Source organism: Cygnus olor, chromosome 21 (assembly GCF_009769625.2).
Source record: "Cygnus olor isolate bCygOlo1 chromosome 21, bCygOlo1.pri.v2, whole genome shotgun sequence".
NCBI classification, from domain to species: domain Eukaryota; kingdom Metazoa; phylum Chordata; class Aves; order Anseriformes; family Anatidae; genus Cygnus; species Cygnus olor.
In genome coordinates this window covers 1863466-1885617 of record NC_049189.1, presented here as the reverse complement: position 1 = coordinate 1885617, position 22152 = coordinate 1863466, and the positions used below count along the sequence as shown (strand labels likewise).

General features: G+C 44.2%; 1 protein-coding gene across 1 annotated transcript in view; it reads left to right on the top strand.

Annotated features, from left to right (window-relative positions):
* Positions 1 to 8672: 8672 nt before the first annotated feature.
* Positions 8673 to 22152, top strand: part of PLCH2 (phospholipase C eta 2) — a 44691-nt gene continuing 31211 nt past the window's right edge. Inside the window, exons 1-2 of the mRNA XM_040533449.1 lie at positions 8673 to 8940; positions 20573 to 20719. Coding sequence (XP_040389383.1) covers positions 8898 to 8940; positions 20573 to 20719 — 190 coding nt within the window. The 5' untranslated portion in view covers positions 8673 to 8897. The remainder of the gene's footprint in view (positions 8941 to 20572; positions 20720 to 22152) is intronic.

Sequence of the window (22152 nt, the reverse complement as noted above, 5' to 3'; positions counted from 1 at the left end):
TCACTTTATGTAATTCTACTTCGGAATCAGAATTAGTACAGTAACGGCCGTGTCTGCATGTGCATATCTAAGACAGCAATTACTGAACCGCAGCAGCTTCTTTTATGAATGCTTACCTTCTAAAGGCTGAGGAAGGACAAAACACGTTGTCTGAGCAGGGCCTACCTGATTCCTGAGGACCAAACGATGCGGGAGAGCACACCGTGAGCTGGAATCCTTGCCGTTCCTTTTCGGCTGCACAGCAGGAGTGACCTGTAAAAGGGAGCAAGTCTGCCACTTTGTAGGCAAGCTGGCATGGAAGATGTTATGGAGCTGCTTGTGGATGACAGGGCAAATGAATACAATTACTTTCCATAAAATGGACCTGACATTTTGTGGTAATAGTCCCTGACTGACAGCTGGGAGCAGAGAGGAAAGAGGGAAGGTGAACTAGTTTTCTGCTATAAAACAGAGCTTAAGACATGAGCCGTATAACAGTTTAAATTCCACATCTCTCTGCATCTTGCAGAGAAACCTTATTTTTTAAATCTCCACAGGCTTCTCAGAGGCAGAAGATGCTAATTTTAGAAATGTGGCAGCTCGTCTTCCTCCCCACCCCCTTCTATTTGCTGCCAGAATGTTTAACAATCCAGTAAACAAGCTGTAGGGAGGAAAAAAAATAAAATGCAAAAAACTCCAGAGCTTAGGGTATTGGCCGCTTGTCGATGGCGTTTCTGGGGAAGGGTCTGCTCCCTGCTCCCCACTCCCTTCATACGTCTTGAGTTTGAAAGCTATTTAAAACCAAGGAGTAGCAGTTCAGCTGACAGCAAAAAGGAGCATTTAAAGCGGGAGTAGCCAGGACTAGCAGCCTCCTCCCAGTGACCTGTTTAATTCCGCACCAGTGTTCAGGGTAATTTAAATTAAAGCATTGCAGAAAGAGTTCTTGGCAGTGAAGAATCAAGCCCTACGTTTTCAAGTAGGACTTGGATATCTTATTTGGGGTGTTCATCTGTACTCTCACTCTGCAAATTGCACCCTTCTCCCCACGTTATCTGTTGAACTCTATACTTCCATTTCTGTGATATCAGAATGCACTGAGACTTTTTGCTCAAAGTCCCTGTCTCTCTTACAAGTAGTTGTAGGCTCCTACGTTCACCTCTAGTATATACAAGTCAGAGTAATGTAGGTAAGGAATGCATGAGACCATCTCCTTTTTGGTCTTGTTCTAATTCTGCAGCTGGTGCTGCTTTACTGGACTCCATTAATATATTCACATTATTCCATTTACCTCAAAATTTCCTTTCTCTGGCCAAGGTTTTAACATTTTTTTATTAAGTTATGAGAAGTTTTTGCCACCCAAGTAATAGGAAGATGTTTCTTGTGTACAGACACCTGATATGTTCTCTAGCAGAATTTGTCCATGGTTTGTTCCTGCTGTCACAAAGATTTTGTCATTACCAAAGGTCTATCAATTCACGTACAACTGATCGCACATACTTAAGTTAGTACCATTGCTGCAAAACTTTATCTCAAGTTTGTCAGTTCAGCAAAGGGGAGCTCATCCCAAGAAAGAACTTGGTTGGAAGCTGGCTTACTACTTGAGTTGTTGAACTGAAAGAAGGCAATGACAAAAGAACAGGAGTGTAAGTAAATTTGGGACGTGAATGCCTTGGAATTCATGGATCCACATTCAGTTGCCACAGGCTGTTTTTCTTGAGCCAACTCATCTCCCCTCCTCATATGCCAAAAGAGTCTGAGCTGGAAGCCAGGTTTGGAGACTTCTCTTTAAATCTTGCCTAAGTGTTCCATGTAGAAACCAGGTACTCAGAAAAGTCAGATTAATTTGGCCTGTCTGCTTTTAATAAGCTGACAAATATGCACATTGAGTTAAACTGGTGGGAAGTAAATGTGGAATGCTGATACTTCTCTCATTTAGATACATGAATATGCATTGCTATCTGCATCTTCTACTGATTCAGTGTTTAATGGTATTACATTGCAATACTAGAAATGGTATTGGCATATCAGGATAAAATTGTGTAGAATGTTTCTCAACAAACAAGAAATTCTGCCATTGTCAATGGAGCTGCTTTGCTGTAGATAATGTCAGTTCCAGACTGTTCTTCACATTAGCAAAGACAGTGAATTAGTTATTCCATGGGACCTGTTAACACTTCCCACAAAGTACTTTAAATGAAATCTTTGGCCTTTTCATATTTGTGCTGTTATATTTCTGTATTTGTACTTCCATATATCAAGTTGTGCATACTTCATGTATGTGCTCATTGCCCTGCTCCAAATATACTGGCATGGAAATCAGCATTGTAATAGCTGTTCCTCACGTCGCTTTCTTTATTCTAACAACAAAAGCTGGATGCTCTGACTAGGGAGCTTAGAATTGTTTGCCTTTCACCTGTAATGTAAAAATGCAAATTCTGTTGGAGTTTCCTTATCTTCCATTTTAGTAGAGCTGGCTGTGGCAGTTTGTAGTGGATAATTTCAGTTTCAAAACAAAATCTCACGTGCTCACAAACTCCTAACGCTTCAGGAACTCTGTTTTTATTCTGACCACTGTTGTGGGCACTCAGATTTGTATATGCGTAAACAAAAGAAAGCTTTAGGAAAACATTTAAAATTACACATTTGTTGCTACAGATATAATCAATGTGACTAAAGGATTTCTGTTTTTTCTGAAACAAGATATAGGTGCATTTTCTCCTTAGGAAGGTTTTTGTATTTAAGCAGAAAATGCAAGACAGTGAAGCATTCATTACATTCAGAGCACATGGATAATAAATCTGCCCAAATTAACATGCATCATAATCTTAAACACCCTCAAGTGTCTGGAAAGTTTAACAAAGCGTGAAAGCTGTACCTACTTAGCTCTTTCACAGAGCAATGTGTTTCTCTTTTTCAATTTATTTAGAACAGTGGAGGTGAGTGCCACACAGCTGCTTTTATATATAAGAACACAGGTTGTCTTCTACTCTTAATTAGTCATTGAGACTACCCCACTACGTGTTTTTTCAGCCCTTCCTGGCTCAACTACCTGAAAACTGCAGTGTTCAGAAATCCAGGCCATAGGTGTGACAGAGTGATTTACAGATTTTGATGCTGCAAGGAGAACCAGCTCAGAATAGGCTTTACTTCCAAAAACTGCTTATTACACATTTTTTTCATCTGTGTTATGCATTCTGTCTGTCTGCTTTTCTGAAAACTGCCAAGATTAACTTGTTGTGTTGTTCTGATCCTGACTTTGGGTATCTTGTCCCTGGCATATGAAAATGATTCAGTTTATTAGGAGGCGTGGTATTACTTAAGGCCTATTCATGCCGTTCAGGCAGTCATGATTCTTTTCTGATTGTATTGTTTGCTCCTTCTCCACAGCACTGTCACAACGCTGATATTAGCTCCTTAGAGGAAACGGAGCTTTGCAGAAGATAGGCTGCTAGGGTAAAAGGGTGTCAAAAGCAGTAATGCGAGCAGGCACAGCGAAGAGAGCTATAACCATGTTCCCCTCCATTACCACCAGAATTAAAATGGAATAAAAGAGTCCTGTCAGGTTGCACGACTCCATCCTAGTATTCCTTAAAGATCTGCCATCCCCCGGGTGCCTGGTTCCTAAAGGCAGACAGAGGTTTGCCTGACAATTGCTGGTACAGACCCGGTGCGTTTTAGGACCACCTACAAATGGAGGTGAGGTGTCTGCGTAGTCACACTGCAAGATACTTTTTGCTGTTGAACGTGGGCTCTTTGTAGTTTGTTAGATATTTCATGATACTTCACTGAAAGTAATTGTACAGCAAGGTACAACACATTTGACTTCTTAATTATAAAACTGGAAGGGGTGTCTGAAGCACAAAGAGGAAGAGCAAGCCAAGGGGGGGTTGTGTTTTGCTCTTAATGGCCTTAAAATAAGTAGCGTGCGTTCTGGTGGAAAACAGCCTAAACCTTGTATCTGTCTGTCTGCAGCTGTCCCAGGAGCAGCTGCAGATTTTGCTTCAACTCTTGCAAAAAGTGTAAACTATCCCCCCAAAATGTTTTTGCTTAAGCAAGGTGGAGCAGATGATGTGTCTCTCACTTCCAGGTTCTTACTCATAACTCTGCGAGCATATTGGACACTTGTTTATAGCACACGGCAGGGAGCAGAAAGGCAGCGTACGGGCGTACCGGGTGTGTTGCTGGGGCTGTAATGCCACGGAGTACTCAGCAAGGTGGTTGAGAGCTCAGCAGGATTGGATAAATGGGGTAGGTAGCTTGGTTCTTAAGGCTGTCTAAGACCTGAGGTCCATCTGAACCTGTCCTTTTCGTTTTCCTCTATTGCCTCTCCCCCTTTTTGGTTAGGCACAAGCATCTTCTGACTTTGGCCAATACAGCTTTTCTCAGATGAACGTGGGTTCCCTGAAAACATTGAATCGATTTGTGGGTCTTTGGTGAAGAAAATCTGCCAATGAAGTATTTAAATTCTTCTCATCTCTAAATTAGAAAAGGAACTAAGATGAAATTATAGAGCCAGCTCTTGCTGGCTCCTCAACAGCCATTTCTCTTCCCAGGCTGGGAGGCCCTGGGGCGCAGGGCAGCCGGGAGGGCAGAGCGGTGAGCCTGCCATGGCTGCTGCTGGAAGGAGCGAGCTCTGCTGTCAGCACCCATTATGGGAAGATTGTGCATTAGGTTAGTAGTTCATTTTTTTGTCTGAAAAATGACACGGGCTGTTCTTGAACCTACAGAACATCGCATCAGTAATTTGTGTTCCTCCTGATCTCCAGCATGGTGCTGTTGATGGTTACGATACAATGTGAATTATTAGTATGACACTAAGACGATATCTTTCTCTATTTTGAAAACCTCTTTCACTTAACGGGCTTCCACCCCTGCTAGCCCCTTGCGTCAGAGTATTTCTCCCTTCCCTGTCCCAGCAGCTGACCCCAGCCTGTGCTGTCTCCTTTCTGTGCACTTCTCTTGCAGCATCCAGCGGCCGCTGCCAGCCCAGCAGGGGTCTGGGATGCTGCAGGAGATGGAGTGGCTTCAGTAAGAGCACCACTCTGCTGGCAAATGTGGGTTTTACTAGGGACCCTGGGCTAAATTTGAAAGATGCTCTGTGGCCTACAGTAAGAAACATGGGCTTTAGAAAGATTTTGGAGCAGAGCCCGTTATCAGAGAATCCTGTAGGATTCTGGGACCTTTGAACAAGAGGTGTTGTCTTTAAAACTGATATAAAAGTTGCACAAAGCCAAAATATAGATGGATGAAGCTTCACAGCACTCCAGCCACACTGATTACGTTCTGGTGCGTGCACAAGCTGTTCCAAACCTTTCATTTGCTTTTGATAGAAAAGTGCAGAGCACCGTGTCATGACCTTAGGAGCCAGGCATCTAGGAGAATCAGGGAAATTGCAAATCGAATCTGTTCCAGATTAAGTCAAGACCAAATGGAGATTGATTTAAAAGTATATATATACTGTTGCCTTATCGGCAGTGCCAGAGGGAGAGGATTATTACCTGTGAGGAATTATTATAGGGCAAGAAATGAATGGCTACCTGGCAAGCTGGCAGATACTGGCTTTATTTATCTTTGCTCTTCTCAAGACTAGATGGTTAGCACAACAAAATCAAGGGAAATGCGTACTTCAAATTAAGACAAAACTATTTCTGCACTGGCTTTGCAACCCCATGGGATCATCAGATACAAGGGCAGAACGTCACTTTTCTGCGGGTGGTTGGATTTCCTGTTGACTGAGTAATAAATGTATGAAAGGATCCTAAGGTTTGCTGATCTGATCGTGTTAGTCTTCGTAACTATCTGTAAGCATTTGGCAATAAAACCTTTATTTGAAACTTCCCAACTCTTCATATGATAAAAGAATGGAGATTTTATTCTGTTTTAGCCACCTGCTGTTTCCTCCTGTGGTAAAGTACATTCGTAGCTATGGGAACAAAAACTGAAGAACTCTGACACCCACATGTGCTGAAGTTGATTTATAGAAGGGCTTGAAGTGGTGCCATGAATTGTGAGGTATGGAACTCGCTGCCGTGGAGTTTGATGGCTCTCAGTGAGTGCTCGGTACCATGCTGTCAGAAGTTATTTAGAAGATCCGTGACGTTGTGGATGTTACATTCCCCACTTAGTCTTAATTGCACAAAAGCAATTTAAAAAACAAAATAAACAAACAAAAACAAACAAAACCTGATGAATTGTGAATGCATTCAAATGCTTTTCTGATGCTTATTCTGTGACCCTGTTCTAACTGCGTAGTGAAACTTCCAGAGATAAAGTATTTTATTAAATAGGGATGACGTATGTTCAGAATCAGTATTTAGTTACTATTTTCTAGGCTCACATTTGGGTAGTTAACATTAAAAATCAAAACTAAAACCAAAAAGCAACAAATTTTGATTGAAATTGAGTGGCTGATGAGTTAATTAGCCTTTTTAAAGAAAGGCAAGATCATTTGTAACATTTACACGGATTATTTTCCAACACCCCAACAAATCAGATACAAATTTCATCACGTTTGTGCTCTTCTCAATGGATGTTGATTCATAGTCATCATTAATTTTCAAGCTGCCTCTCTTGCGGACTTTAAAATAATTGTCACATAGAAATCTGTTAGCTTTGAAAGATGAACTGTTACCTCCTGAATACTTATTTTCTTGCTATTTTACTTTGACTAATGCTTCAGTCATTGAAAGCCAGGTGCCCTCGTGGGCACAGGAGAACTAAATGTGATGTCCCTCATAAATGTGTTTTTATCTGGAATGCACTGTAGGAAGAGTGGCTCCCGTGAGGATTTGATGTGTTCATTCGGAATATATACAGCTGCTACACGTACTTTGCCTTTAAAATATTCCAGTCTGATCTAGTTTTTGACTTGCTTTTGCTGAGGATTGGTGTATTTTAATAGCAAATAATTCACCAGTGCGTGAAATGTGCACTGCTTTCTGGATAGGGACTTAGCACCGCTTATCCTGGAGTAACTGGTGCCTCAGCAGTCAAGCAGGCTGTGTCTGAAATGATCGTCTCGTTCAGGAGCTTGGAGGACGTCTGCCAAACCTCAGCCTAGTGCGCAGCGTATCGTTTTTTGTATGTAAAGTTTCATGGTGATGTGTGCAGTATCTTTGTGCCTCCTGCCCCGCCACTGTCTTGTGTGTTGTCAGCCTGGGTTTGCGTGGTGCGGGACAGCAGCGAGGGTCATGGGTGCTTGCCCTGCGAAGCACGCATTAAAAATGCAGTGGATGCAACGGAAAGAAAACGAATGCAATGTGATGTAAATACAGGGTGCCCCAGGGGGCTCCTGCAGTAAACGTTCCTGAAGTGCACCTGATCCGGGTTGCTCTGGAGATGGCATCCCAGGGGATATACAGTTAGTGGTGAAAAAGAGTAAGCAAATGGGAATGTTTTGCTGAGCATAGGCTCGGGCCAAATCCTGGAATTGTTTGTTAGATGGCGAGGACAGTGGAATTCACGCCTAAATGAAAGGTGTAGGGTTTTCATGTCAGGTCCTGCAGACTATCGATCCGTCTGGAATGCTGACTGGTGCCTAAGGTGCGAAGATGAGATAGCATCGAGGCTGAGCAGGACAGTCTGGCTCTCACAACTGGAAACTATGAACGAGACCTGACATTTCTGCTGCGGAAAGCCTGAATCAGAGGAAAGGTAATTGTAAGCATTGCACAGCCACTCAGGTACTTCAGCAGACCGAGACTGGAGCCTGACCCTTACAGGGCAGCACGGTGATGTCAAACAGCAGAAATGCATCGACCTCGCTTGCTGTGGTCAGCGTGGAGGGGCGAAGAAGACCAGCCGTGTCTGAGAGCTGTGGGGTGAAGGGCGGCAGCTTCTCCAGCAGCTGTGCTCTGCATTTTGAGCTGCGTACTCATCCCCGTCATCCTGCTCCCTTGCATCAGTTTTCCTTATCTAAAGGAGACTACTTTTTCCATTCATTTGTCAGGTTTGTTTGTTTAGATTTCAAGTTCTCAAAGGCACAAATTGTCTTACCCTGTGTATTTCAATGGCACATAAGCAGGCAGGAGCTGTTCTGGTTGGGATTTCTTAGGCAGCACCCTCATACTTAGGTGCACCTTGAGAATTCTCTCTAGAATTTAGGCAGACCTGAAGGCGTTGCCTTCTTGTGTCTTGTGTCTGGGGACACATCATGCAGTGATGTGCATCGCTTGCTGGCCATTTTCCCTAATTCTTCATTAATCTTCCCCTGCAAGTTAACGAGGGGAAATACATTGTCTTTGCCAAGAAAAGGAATCAGAAGTCTGAAGACAACAGCTTGCATATTTTTAATCAGCAACTGTAGACTTGATTTCTCAACCTAAGCAAGCATGGGAGTATACCTTAGCAGTATGTAGGATGCTGTTTGGACACAGGGGAGGCATTCAAACAAACAGGAGATTTTTTTTTCCTTCTCAAATGAAGTAGCTCCCCATTAATGTTGGTTGCCTACTGAATGAAAACCATCCCTCAGGAATTACAAGTGAGTTATCTTTTTTTACTTATTTCCTAACATACATGAGCATTTCCTTGAGTGCTTTTTTTTTTTTTTTTGAAGGAGTAAAACAAAATAGGTGCATGTATCCTATCCGAGAGAGGGGAAGCAAAGAGTTAATAAAAGATTATCCCAGGTGGCTGAACACTTGAGTTGCAGTGAAAGGCTGGTAACATTCATTTAGCTCCTGTGCTGGTTTCTACCTGTCAGCAGCTCCTGATACACTACTATACAGGGAATAAAAAATGAGCTTGCTCAGACCAGAAGCAGCAAGCATCCTTAGGAACTTTCTGATGTTGCATTAAAGACCAACCTGCAACGTTATTTTTTATTATTTAAAAGAGGCTTTGGAAATATCAGTGATGTACATATGGTCTTTGCTGCTTCCTCTGGTATTTTGTTCACTTGATTCTCTCACTGGAATATGGATGATGCAAGCACCATTAAATGCCTCAGCCCAGATAAAGGTAAGGAGAAATGTTATTTTAACCGCCTTAATATTACCTTAAACCACCTCTAGAGTGAGTTACACTATGGAGAAAAATAGAGTTAAGAGTTTTTTTTGGACGCTTGTTTTGTAATTCAAACTTAAACCCTCAAAACAAATACGTAGCAGTTTCTTAAGGCAGCCTTGTACCATACCTTTGCCTCCTGTTACCTCCAAACCTTAAATAATACTTGTATTTCCAATGGCTGCTGCTTCCTGCATGAGTGCAAAGAGGCACCAGGTATATTTATGTCCCTTTTCTGCTTGCTGAAGTAGCTAGCTGTCACCATAAAGAAAGGCTTTCTATTTTTAACTGTAGACCTTCTGCTACCCACATTAGGAGAAAAGAGACTCCGGTATTATTGTGAGTCAGCTGTATTGTGTTTAATATGTGATTTGCTTCTAATTAGATAGCTTCTTTACACCCAGCAAATGAGTGCATAATATCAATTTGGATTGAAGTTGTCCCCGGTGGAGTTATACCAGGGATGAATTCAGTCCTCCAGTCCTCTCTGTGAACTGCCTCAGGCTCTTATAACTCTTCTGCAGAAGTTATCTGCAGCTGGAACTTGGAGGTCAAACCTCTGGCTTCTGAAGAAATTTGCAGTAATTCAAGACCAATTCTCTAAACCCTGCTTTTATTTATGAAAATCTTTATCTTCTAGTTGATTTATTTAGGCAAATATTGGCGAAACAACTGCGGTATATTTTAATCAAGTGTCTACTTGCTTGTCTGTGCGCATTTTGTATTTTATGCCTATTAAGCTTGTGGTTTTGTGATAGTTACACAACAAGCACTGTGACTCTGGTGTGTTGAGAAAAGCTGCTCCGTGTGTGCTGGGTGCTGTTCTTCCAACACCTGCATGGCTGGGGGAGAGCCGAGCAGTAACTGCCTCCCTATGTTTTCAGCTAGTAGAGTACACCGTGACACGCTCGTGAGTATCCTGCCGTATCTGCTGGAGGGCACACTCACTCAAGCTTGCTTTCCTTTTGTAATGTTTGCTTAAGGATCTTCACCAACGCTGTGCTGCTGCCAGGTGGTGTTGTTGTAAGCTGGGTGCTGGAAGCACGCTGAAAAGAAGTGGGGTGGCTTAAAAGAACAAAGCTTCAAGGAGCTGAAGCTGCAGGCAAGACCTTTAATAGAGTTACTTTTTGAAGGGTGGCCTCCTTCCCGCCATTCGTGGTCTCAAGAGGAAATGCAGTTCCCCTCTCACTTAGGTACAAAGCGGTGGTGGTGCAGCGTGGTTGCTCTACTTGGGGTGAAAGTGGTCTCCACCTCCCTGTACGAGGAGGCCTGTGTTTGTGGTGAGCTGGCATTTGGTTACAAAACATCTCTTCCCATTGCCTTAGTTCGATCTGGAGCTGAGATCTGACGTCTGTCTCCTGGAAAACACAAGTATTCTGCCTTCAGATCATCTGCTTGACATCAGGGTGACCTTACGAAAGCGACAGGATCCACATCATTTTAAAATTAGCTTACGTGTTGGTGGGTGAGCGTATTGCATCACCCTGGGACGGCCTCAGTGCATTCATTGTCTGTTGGTGTTCCTATTTATGAGGGAGAGGAACAGCTCTTCTTTCATTGATTTAGCAAGAGATTTAGGTTAGATATAATTAGGTCTGGAAGATGAAAATGTGGCCAGAACTCAGCTGAAGAAGCTAATACATCCAGCCTTCTTTGCTCCACGTGCGTGAGTGCAGTGGAGTGAGAGGAACAGTGCACATTGTATATTTGTTATGTAAAGATCAGTGAACTAATTAGGTTAAAAAGGCTTATTTTTGTCTTTAGAAAACACTTCAAGCCTGATTTCTTACTGACTTGCACCTTGTGCAGTCAATTCCACTCGTAAAAAGCAATTGAAAGATGTTTCTGAAACTTAGTTCTTGACTCGTGTCAGTGGAAGAGCTCATCAAGCCCACTTCTCACAAGCAGAAATGACGACACAGTCGTGCTTTGCAATAGAGATTTGAAATTTGCTGGAATGTGCCTTTGGCTTTCCTTATGCCGTCCTACCCGTTTGTTACCGAAGAAATAACATCAAGTAACTAACATGAGTCTAAAAGTATTAAACACTGGGAAGTAGAAAATAGGGTTTCTTACTGAAAGCGCAGTGATTTGCTGTACTTCTCATTTAGAGAGGCATTTATCCAATTAATTAGAGGCCTTTAGCATATGAAATGATGAATGTCCCGGTTCTAAGACGCTTCTAACAGGGAACATTTTAGTGGTGTGTTTAGCTGCCGTGAGTCCTTGTCTAACTCTAGGTATGTAAATTGGGAATTCTCAGTTGAGGAATTGCATTGTCCTTGGTATAAATCAAAAGCAGCTTCTATCTACGGCAAGGCATATGAGAGGAAGGTGTTGTTACGGCTTGATGTACGTGTCAGTTCCTTTCAGGACTTCAGGAGGTGAATGTGAACCTAGCTCAGCTAGCAGGGGCGGCTTTCTGGCTCAGGGACTTACAGAAGGTGTTAAACAGCGCTGGCCTCTGCAGACCGAAAGCCGTTAGGTGGCAGAGCACAGCTCAGTTCTCTGGCATGACGTGGCCAGACACAGAGGGCGGGTGGGTCAGCCCTGTACACAGCAAAGTTCAGAAACACCATTAAACGTGGATCTCTGTAAAACGTTTTCCCAGGAGCCCGCTTTCAGAGGTGAGCCTGTAAGCCGGCTCCTTTCCAGCCTTGCAATGCCTGCTCGCCTCCTGGTTCTGCGCCCCGGGGGAGCGAGGCTGGCAGGCTGCTTTGGGTCAGGAGGGAGGGGGTAGTGAGACCACAGCTAAAAATAGAAATAACCTTTTCTATGAGAGCCCAGAAGCAATCACTTCCTGTATCTTTACCCTATCTACTGAGCCCAAGACTAGAAAACACCGGGCAATAAGCGGCGTTGCTGACCTGCAGCCCTGGGTGGCCCTCGGCTCGCCAGCCCTGTGCGGGTGCTCCCTGGGCACTGGTTTTCAGCTTCCCCCTTGGGAATTTCAGCGGGTGGTTCCTGCTTAAAGACAGAACATAATTATGATCATCTTCCAAGCCTGCAGAAAGACTTGCAATTAGTTTCTACGATGTGCAGATGCTAGGTTCTGTAGAGTGAGGTATTTTTGAAAGGCAGATGAGAAGCCGATGAGTGAACATGCTTTCTCGATAATAGTCACAAATGTTAAAAATGTTTAAAACAAAAAATGAAATCAAACCAATCCTTCCCCCCACCCCCCAAAAAAAAAAAAAAGAAAAAAAAGCCCATAACTCCAAAGTAATTGGAGTGGAGCTTGAGGCAGGGATCTCACATGAAAGTGCATTTGCCTGATTTCAGCCTCCAGAAGACTGTTAACCTCCACCCTGCGCAGCCTGCACTGCAATAACAGCACCGCTGGAAATGTCAGTGCCCTCCGTCGCTCTAAAATCAGGTTTCTGTCTTCATGGCTCAGAGCACTTCACGCTCCTGTTCAGAAGAGGCCGACTGCGTGTTGTGAACTGTGGCGTACGTTCGGGTAACGTAGTGATTGCTTTGCCCGTTCATTTCAGTTTAATGAGCAATCATGTTTTCTTACAAGGCAGGAACAAGAAAAAAAAGCTTTATTTTCTGAGAATAGCTAGTAGTTAATGAAAAGGATGTTGTCACCTCCCCACCACTCCTGCTAGTCCAAAGAAAATGTCCAAAACCATTTAAGGCCCTACAAAAGTGTTTCCTTGTTAACAAAGTTGAAAGCCAAAACATGGCTCTGAGCTAAATCTCATTTTCTTCAAGTCAGTGTGATATCGAAACGTTAGATAAATAATTCTTGTTCGTCATGCCTGTCAGTAGAGGCTGGAGCTCTGCCATGGCCCTTGTGATAGGGAAGGGCCGTGCCTGATCATCCTGATTCCCAGGAAGAAGTCACAAGGATGGGAGGCCGATACGTTCCTTTACTGAACTTGCTGGCCACAGGACTTCTGGGCTCCCAGGTCGTTTAAATACAAGCCATCTGCTTTCTCATTTTACACCGACGATTCTGATATCTGGCTTTCAGCAACGGATGGGCTGACCCTGGGGCTGCAGAGGAAGCTGGCCACTCTCACCGGTTTGGGAGAAGTTTGGGAGTTAGAATGAACTCCTTGTGATAATACATCTCAGTCTGTCTGGTTTTCCTGCACCACCCCTGCTTCGAATTCCGGATTCTTAAAGGTATTTTCTTAGAAGGTGCTCAATAATACTGACGGATATCTTCCCTCCCCACGTGCCTTAATCTCCCTTTCAGTGTTTATGACCCATGGCACTGAACAGATGGTAAAGTGCTGAAAGATCTTTAAATGTAAAGAGTTTAAGCTCTTACTTCAGTCGGAGTGTGTGGGTATTTTCTTGTAGCCAGAGGTTGGAAGCGATGACTTTAGAGCAACATTAAGTCTATCTCCAGAAGAAACTTAAAGTCTTTATTTTACGCTGACATTTGTCTACAGATGTACAAAATGTCATTATTACAGCTCTGCAAGAAAAAAAAATCAAATTTTTCCCGTGAGCTCAAGAGAACTGAACACCATGGAGGGAGTTGGGCTGGCTGCTGCGATTACATGGGTGTGGGTGTTGTTGACAAATACTTATTCACGTGAATAAAGTAAGGGATTTGGGGATCAGTTCATTTTAATAATGCAGATTTCTAAGGAGCATTGGAAGGCTCTGGATGTGTCCGTGTCTGCGGTTGCTGAGCCAAGGCAGCTGTGTCGGGGCTGGCCCCTCGGGATCCGTGGCCTCGCACACCTGAACAGAGAGGTATTTAGGTAACACCTAATAGCTGGGCTCCATTCAGAGCCCGTGCCGAAACGCTGCGCTTTGAAGCACGCAGGGTGGGAAGCAGAAGGCAGTAAACAACCGTGCTTCCACCTGCTGCCGCGCGGCTTTAATCCCGGTGGCGGATTACTGCGTTTAGCAGGCTGCCCAGATGGCCTGGGCCGGCTGCCGCGGCCCCGTGCCCACGCCAAAGGTCAGTGGAGCGCTCCCTGGAGAGGCGAGGAGCCGGCCGCCCACCTCGCTCAGGGTAGTGGCATGGGGCGGCTGCTGCTCTGAGCGGCCGCGGGGAGCGTGGTTCTGACCCCGCACCCATCCCGGTTTTTCCTGCCTTGGAAGTCAGCGGCACCAGCCCACAGGGATTGTTTGGGGAATTCTTAATGCGGCCGAAGCGGGGTTTAGTTCCCTGATGAAAATGGAAATGATGACAGATGTGGTGTGTGCGCTGGCAGCGTGTACTCGCTGCATCCCTCGTGCTGGGAGGCGGGCGGTCTTCACCCAGCGACGATGTCTGTGCCCCCTGTTGGGGTGTGTTGGGCTCGGAGCCGTACCCTAACTCAGGTGTTGGTCTAGGCCGTGCTGAGTGATGTGCCTCTCGACAGGATGTTTGCTTTTGTTGTCGGCCTTCTGAAGCATCTCAGCACGTAGCGCTTCAGTGCCAGGAGCAGGCATACCAAGATGAAGATGAAGACCTCAGGCAGAGGTACCCAAGGTGCAGCGGTTCTGTGATTGCTGCAGGTTTTCCAGGCCTTTTGCCTGGTGTTTGCAGGAAGTACAACGGTGAGGAGAGAAGGAAGTGGGGAAAGAGCACACGGATAAATGGCACTGCACCAGATGACATCGGGAGCTTTTCTTTCCTCCTTTAATTTTAGTACTTCTGCTGTGGGTTAGCAATCGTTTTCTTGTTACTCTGCGGCCGTTAGGAGGAAGATTTCCCTGGGTGGGAAATAGCAATGCCTGTATTAGAGTCCGTATCTGTGTCACTAATTGCTGCCAGTGTCTCTCTAAGTACTTTACAGTCAGCCCTGGTGATGAGGTCAGGTTGGTAATCTGGTGAAGTGGGTCTGTAGTGTGAAGCATGCCCGTGCGAGGCCAGGCGGAGTGCAGAGCTGTGCAGTGACAAGCCTAATCCATGTGGATTTGCCGGTCAGTTACAGCACCAGGCTGCAATGTTCGATGTTCTGGCAGTCGATATACTGAACGTTAAAAACCAATTTATTACGTACACCTGAGGTATCTTTTATGCGAGCCTCAGTAGCTGGCCGAAGGAGAGCAGTTGGCTGTGCACGCTGATACCTGACGTGCACCAACTTCTTGCTGCACTCAGATCTGAATTTACCTCTCGTGTTGCTTCTCTTTCAGTGCCTTGTGCTTGAATCCTGGTGTGTAGGAGGCACTAGAGAGATCAGAGGCTGGACTAGGTATTGACATTTCCTCTACTGCAATTTTTAGTCTTTCCTACTCTAAGGACTACACCTGTTTCCCTATGTATTAAGTACTTCTTAATATGTTTCCGTTTCCTCAGCAGTAAACCATGCGTGTTGGAAAGGCATCCACCCGTCCTGGTGGATTGCATTAATCATAAACCCATTGCTTGGTGAGGACCGTCATTTTACTCGCTTCCCTCTCCCAAACCATAGCTTTGGCAAGATGCTGTGTCTGTGTGATGGAGCCTGGCTCTCCTGCAACTGTTAACGTGAATAAGTTCTTTGACAAGGCCTTTGTCATTCCAGCATTGTTCTCCAGGTCTTCTGAATTCCCCTTTTAGCTAAGCCACGGGGCAGCCTGCAGGCTCGAACACTGTTGGTCTTCAAATATTTTTTTTGTGCCATGAAAACCCTTTGGTACGTTTGGAGAATAGTAAGTTTTTAAAGTGCCACGGGGAAACGTCTTTCATCTGCACATTTTGTCAGGTGAGCAAGACTTTTCTGGGGATGTCAAGTGAGGCAAGAATAGAAACCCGTTTCAATAGGCTTATATCCTAAATACTCGGCTCAGTAGTTTAGGAGCTGGGAGAGGGATTAAGTCACGTTTAACCCTTTGTTATTTCCTCTTCCTTTCCCCCGCAGTTACCACTATCCAGCCACAATCAGTACATAGAAGGGCTTGTTAGAACATTTCATTTTTCTCTGTTTGTGATCATCTTAACAGGCCTGAAGGATGGACTGATCGTGTCAGCTGAAAGGATTTACGTTAACCTTCTCTTGGTAGGCCTCAGATTGCAAATCTGCCTTTAACTTGAGTGCCAGCTGCTGACATTTTATTGCGTGTATAACCTGGAAGACTGCAAGCAAGCTTTCTGATCAGGTTGCAAGAGGAAACAAAAGGAGCTAAACAAGCACAGTACTTCTGGTTTATTGCAGAAGGTTGCCTTAACTCTGTCTCCTTGTAACTGAGACCCTTGGAGTTGAGTCGTATCTGCTCCCCTGTGAGGTACGACAGTGCCATCCTCCCATTTTAGCAGCAAAGTTCTCCTGTCTGCAGCAGGGAGGCTGCACACAGATACTTGCTGATTGAAGAAAGGCAGAGAAGTGTGTGGTGGAGCAGGTAATTAGGCTGACCTTTGTCAGGTCTCGTTCTGGCCCGTGCTAGACCTGGCTTCCTGCACCAGAGGGTTGGGACCTGCAGGGGCTTGTGCCTGTGGCGTAGCGGTTTGCAGCCCCCCGTTTACACGCGGCTCTGCGCTGCCCAGAAGGTGCTCCTCCTCCGACGGCAGGAGGGTGATGGGCTTGCAGTTGTCTCACCGAACTCCTCTGGAGAGAGTCATTAGGGGAATGGAAGGCTATTTCCCCAGCGTTGGAACAAAGCTGAAAGCAACAGGGGTGTACACAGGCATGTTGCTGCCTTTGACCCTTAGCCCAGACCCGCTTTGTTTTTTTTTCAGGATAAATCTCTGGCTGAGCTCTGTGGCCAGCCTAACATGCGACCGCCGGACACAGGCGGTGAAATAAACATCTTGTACTTGGGAGTCAGGCATCTCCACAATTAACTGCGATACGGCTTTCTCACACTGCGAAAGGAGGAGTGGGAAGCACTTAATGAGTATGTTTTAAACGGGCAATTTGTGTTCAGCTTGTCAAGCTAGAAGCATGTTGGGCTCCTTGTACAGATCACAGATGGCAAGAGCAATTGTATATTGTACTTAATGCAGATTAAGAGGTTGTGATAACATAAATGACAGATTTCTGTATCTGGAGTGTATTGGATGCATTTCAAAGGGAATGAGATAGTGACTTAGTGCGTTTTAAAAATTAATGCTTACCTGCTTTTCTCTCTGCCAATTTTCAAGCACTGTGCTCCTGGTTTCTGTGAGCAGCAGTTGTTCTGTACAGGGTAGCTGCCTGCCTTGTGTCCTAGGAGAGCATCCTCTATGGCGTTGTCTCAGTTTGCAGAGACATTTCGGCACGGATTGTGAGATGGGAAGATGCCGCTAACTAAGGCAAAAAAAAAAAAAAAGGATTTTTTTTTAACCTTCTTATTTTTCTGCAGCTGTAACATGTGTCACCTAAATCCCCTGACTGGATAGGGCAGAACACAGCTTTAGGATTAGTGCATACGGTGGATTTAGGATTTCAAGCAAACATGTTGCTGTGTTCCCAGAGTATCTAGTTTTTCCTGCCTGGAGAGAAGTATTCCTTCTTTTATCAGGCATGCCCATTAAAATATTGAGGAGAACCTTCTGAGAAAAGATGAAGATTTGTACAGTGATATTTTGAAGAGCTGGATGAGAAGAGGATGTGATCATTCTTTTGTTTCAGAACTGGAAAGAGAGAGACCGAAGAGCTTAAGCACCTCGACAGATTCACAGCGCAAGGCAAGGGTGACTTGGGAGGGCAGGGAGGGAATGGATTGTGCTATTAACTTTGCACTTATTTACTGCGATGGATATTGCTGTTTGTTTCTGAAGAACAAGTAAAGCCACCAGCAAGAGTGGGACTTGCAAAGCCGTCAGTCATCAGATGTCGGAGAGGGGTCTGGCCCGCTGTGGAGCCGCCGCTGCCAGGAGGAAGCAGCATGGAGAAGGCAACAAATGTGAGCAGGTTCGGTGGCCTGGTGGATGCTCAGCAGCTGGTAATGTAGCACAGGAAAAGAACATCATCGGGAGGCCTTTCTGTCCAGAAGTGGGTTCGTCTGCATGCCAGCTTGCCTCAGGGGCCTGCGTCCAGCCTGGGTGTTCTTTAAAATGCTGAACTGAAACCGACCCCATCCTCCAGGCTAGACACATGGGTACGTCACCCCGAATGAAAGGATTTTGCTGGTTTTTTAATAGTCTGTACCTGAACTAGGAGGCCTGAATTTATTGTGAAACTGCTCTGTAACAGCCTGAACAATACCACTGGAGTTTGGAAATCAACGATTATCCTGAAATTTTTTCCTGACTATTCCTATACCATAACACTGAAAAAATTGCAACTACAGAACTTTGATCTCTGCTAAGGCCTGCAGTGCTTGTGTTCACATCTGAAGCTGCCTTTTGTCTTGGAAATGGATGCTCCAAAAAGTCCCTTGCTTCAAAATAAGTTTTCGGTTGCCCGCCTGGCTGAAGAGTTTTTCTGGGTTGGTGGCAGCATCGTCGCTTCTCCTCGATGGAAAATCGGCCATCTTGGTAAGATGCAGGCTGAGCGCCTGCTGCTTAATTGCTCAAGACACTATCATCTGGAAGGCTTTTATGCTTAAGTCTTGTTTAGTGACAACTTGGTCTAGTGCTGGTGGAGAGAAAAATAAGAACTTGAGACACAGCCCCGGTCCCGTGTTATTTTTACAGCATTTGATTCATTGCCAGGGTGCTTCTTGGTCTTCAAGAACCTCTCAGTTATGTTTCCGTTATTGTTTTATTTTTATTTCTCTGGAAATGTAGCTGCAGTGTTGTACACTTTGGCTTGTGTGGACTTCTGAAATTTTCCATCCTCTCCCTCTCTCTCTCTGTACCCAGGAAGACAGGTTTGCCCTCTGGTTGTAGTCGGAGAATTTGTACAACTCTTCACTCTGTTTTTTCGTGCAATGTTTGTCTTGTTTTCCATCTTTGAAGTAAGCATTTGGAAGTATTCCTGTTGTCTTCTTCCATAGTAGGCCACTGAAGTCTTGTAAGGTTATTTTTATATATACTGGCATGTAGTTGCAATGTTCTTAAGCTTCAAACTGTCTGAGAAAGGTCACTTTTTGCTTCCTAGCAGCATTTCTTCTCCAAAGTTAATAAAAGCAGTACAGCTAGCTGGGAATGGCTAGAGAAATACTATGTCTCCTGTTCCAGTAGATGGATTTTAATAAAAGTCTTCCTGTGACACTCGTGCCCAGTGAGGCCATCTGCAGTGGCCTCAATCAGGAACACCTGTTGGGTTGGAAGCACTTTCTGTCCCACTTGTCACCACCAGATATTTTCTCAGCAAGAGAGCTGCAGGCATAGACAGCTTAGAAACTAACGGGAACTTCTGCAGAGGCTCAGAGATGCTGCAGCGCTCCATTTCTGCGTTTCCTTGATCCAGATGGCTGAGGGACTCCAGCTCAGGAGCGATGGAGGGCTGACAGGCTGACCTCAAATTAAGACTTCAATTCCAGCAGGATTTACAGGATCTCTTCCCTCATTAACGCCTCCTTTGGTAGGGGCTGTGCATTTTTGTGACGTGTTCAGTCTTGCATTCTCTCTGGTATGCAGCAAAAACACAGTCCCAACCATTGCTGGCAGAATTATACAGATACCTGTTCTTTCAAAGATATTGTGAGATTATTATGATACTTTTATTTTAATTTTTTGGCCAATTAAAAGAATATTAGAGAGTCCTGAAATTTAGTGAGTCTTGAGTCAGTGAGAGCAAGCAGAGGAGTGAAAGTTCTGGTACTAACACTAAGATGGTTGATTTAAAGGAGAGAAAAGACCTGCTCACAGGGCTTTAGGAATGCAAAAGTCTGTGTATAGACAGAAAATGCCTTTGGCTGACTCTTGACTATGCCACTGCTGCGTGACAGTGTCCTGTTGTCTGGGGTGTTTTGGGTTGGTTGGGGGGTTTCTGTTGTTTGGTTGGGTTTTGATTTTTCTGTGTCTGTGTGTGTGTACCGGACCTTGGTCGTGAATCTTTTGACAAAGCTGATCTGTGTTTAAAAATACTCAAGTGACTCAATCCCTCTAACTTCTCTTCATTTTCACATGCTAAAGTACTCCCACACCTCCCCACACGTACACCAACTCCCCAAAACTCCAAAAGGACAATAATGCTACTGAACCATAAATAAGTAACAGAGGTTAGAACATCTTTCTAACAATACGTGTGAAATGGGGCTTTTTTTCCATGTACCAGGATAAATTGTAGGGATTTATGATCTGTATAGTTCTGTTGTTTCTCATTACTTTGAAAGTTTTAATAGTAACTATAAATGTTACTGTAAACTATGAAAAGCCACTCTGAATCTCTGCTGTATCAGTCCAGTGTCACTCAGAAAGAACACAAGAAAGGGAGCTCAGTACGCTAGGTTCCACCTTGCCCTGTCTGTATTTTGTCCAGATGCAAATTGAGGAGTGCAAATTGTGTGTCCAGCAAGGCTTCTACATATTGCAGCAGCTCAAATTAAGCACTTGGAATGGGAATGGAAGGGTATGTACCTTGTGCCAATTCTGACCTAGGACTTCATACCTATTAATATGAGAATGGAAACTTTCACGTTTACAGGTTAGTTCATGGATGCCAAAAGTCTGCTTGATTTTGTGATCACATCACAACCTCTTCTAGCAGACAGTACAGGAAAGCTTACCCGTTGAATTGAGTTGGTAATTGAGCAGCTTCTTGCTATGTTTTCTTCCTGTAAAGGTGATTTTAAGGGGAACAAGATCTGACTGACTGATATCTCTTTATTTTCTTTTCAGTGGAAAGATGTATGAGTTCCATGCAAGCTGGCACCCAAATGATCAAGCTCCGTGGCAGTTCCAAGGGACTGGTCCGTTTCTATTACCTGGATGAGCACAAGTCATGTATTCGCTGGAGACCGTCTCGAAAGAATGAGAAAGCCAAAAGTGAGTGTCAGCCACAGAGCCTTTCTTCTGACCCCTCCTAAGATCTTGCCCTCTTTTAAACAAGCCAGCATGAAAGGTTCGGTGCAGGTGATCAAGTGAAACGTGCTTGGATTTAAAGAATGTATTTTATAATGATTAATGGTTGATGATTTACTTTCCCTATTCCAGAAGTATGACCTAGTGCAAAAGCAGGAGAAAGCTGCATTTGTTTACGGCTTGTTCACACTTACTTCTTTACATTAAGTTGTCCATTATTTTTATTTCCAGTGCAGCGCAGCTAGGGTTTTGTTGTGCTTTGGGAAGAGGTGATGAGAGACAGTACTGGAAGTTGTGTATGAGGAGATGTTGGTTCATTATGATCCCAGTAAGAAATGCTCTCAGACTGCAGTTATTAAGCTGTTTAAGATGCATGAAACTGCACGGGCAAAGAAGCAGTACAGGGGAGATGGCATGTCTGGGTGTAACATCAGCTGAAAATTGGTTTGGGGAGAGGGCCTATTACTGTTCTCTTCCTTGCGACTTGCTTGTTACCTGCTTTCAGCATAGAGATGTTCAATAATGCAATCTTTGTTCTATTAGTAAGTTTTTCCTTTTAAACTCTAGCCATTTGTCTGTGTATAATATTCTGTCCAGCTGCACAGTAGCCATACCATAGCAAACAGATGTCTGTTCCTTATAATCTCCAGAGAACAATGGAACAAAGCAAAACAAAATTTGTCCCTTTTTTTTTTTTTTAATTATTATTATGATTAGAATTTCTCTTCTCTCAGCTTGGGAACAGGAACATTACAAGAGAAATAAATTGTTCATGCAATTATAAGATACACAGTCTGTGAATGTTTATCATCTGCACATCTCTACATTAAACCAAAAAGTAGAAGAACTGGAATTTACTGATAAGATGAATCACTGTTCTGACCAACTGCAGTCTTTTTTATGCTCTGTTTGACCTCTCAAAGAGGTAGAAATTTTGATCTTAGAGGGATGCATGGAACTGAATTCTCATCTGTTTTGTCCTTGTACCTAGGGAGGAAGGAAAGTGCCTTTCAGATGAAAGCACCCTGCCTGGACTGGGCATGCCTGATCCTCTCTGCCCTTAGCATGAATTAGAGCAGGGATGGTATTCACAGTGCGGTGGACTTTGACTGTGGCCCATTCTGAAGGAAATCTACAAGAAAATAGAAGCTAGAATATTATCCTGTTGTATTAATTGCAGATTGTTTCATGTCTCAGTTTTCTCAGGCTCAAGTAAAATCTGAATCTTACCTAGGCTAATTTTGTTATAGATGATTTTTCTCTTTGTTTGAATTGGAAGGTAGGCTCATTTGTTATGTTCATGGCTAGGCACCAGTGTGATTAAAAGAGATAACTTGCATCAAGACAAACAAAAAGGGATTTCTTTCTAGGACAGTCACACTGTAAGCCAGCCTTCA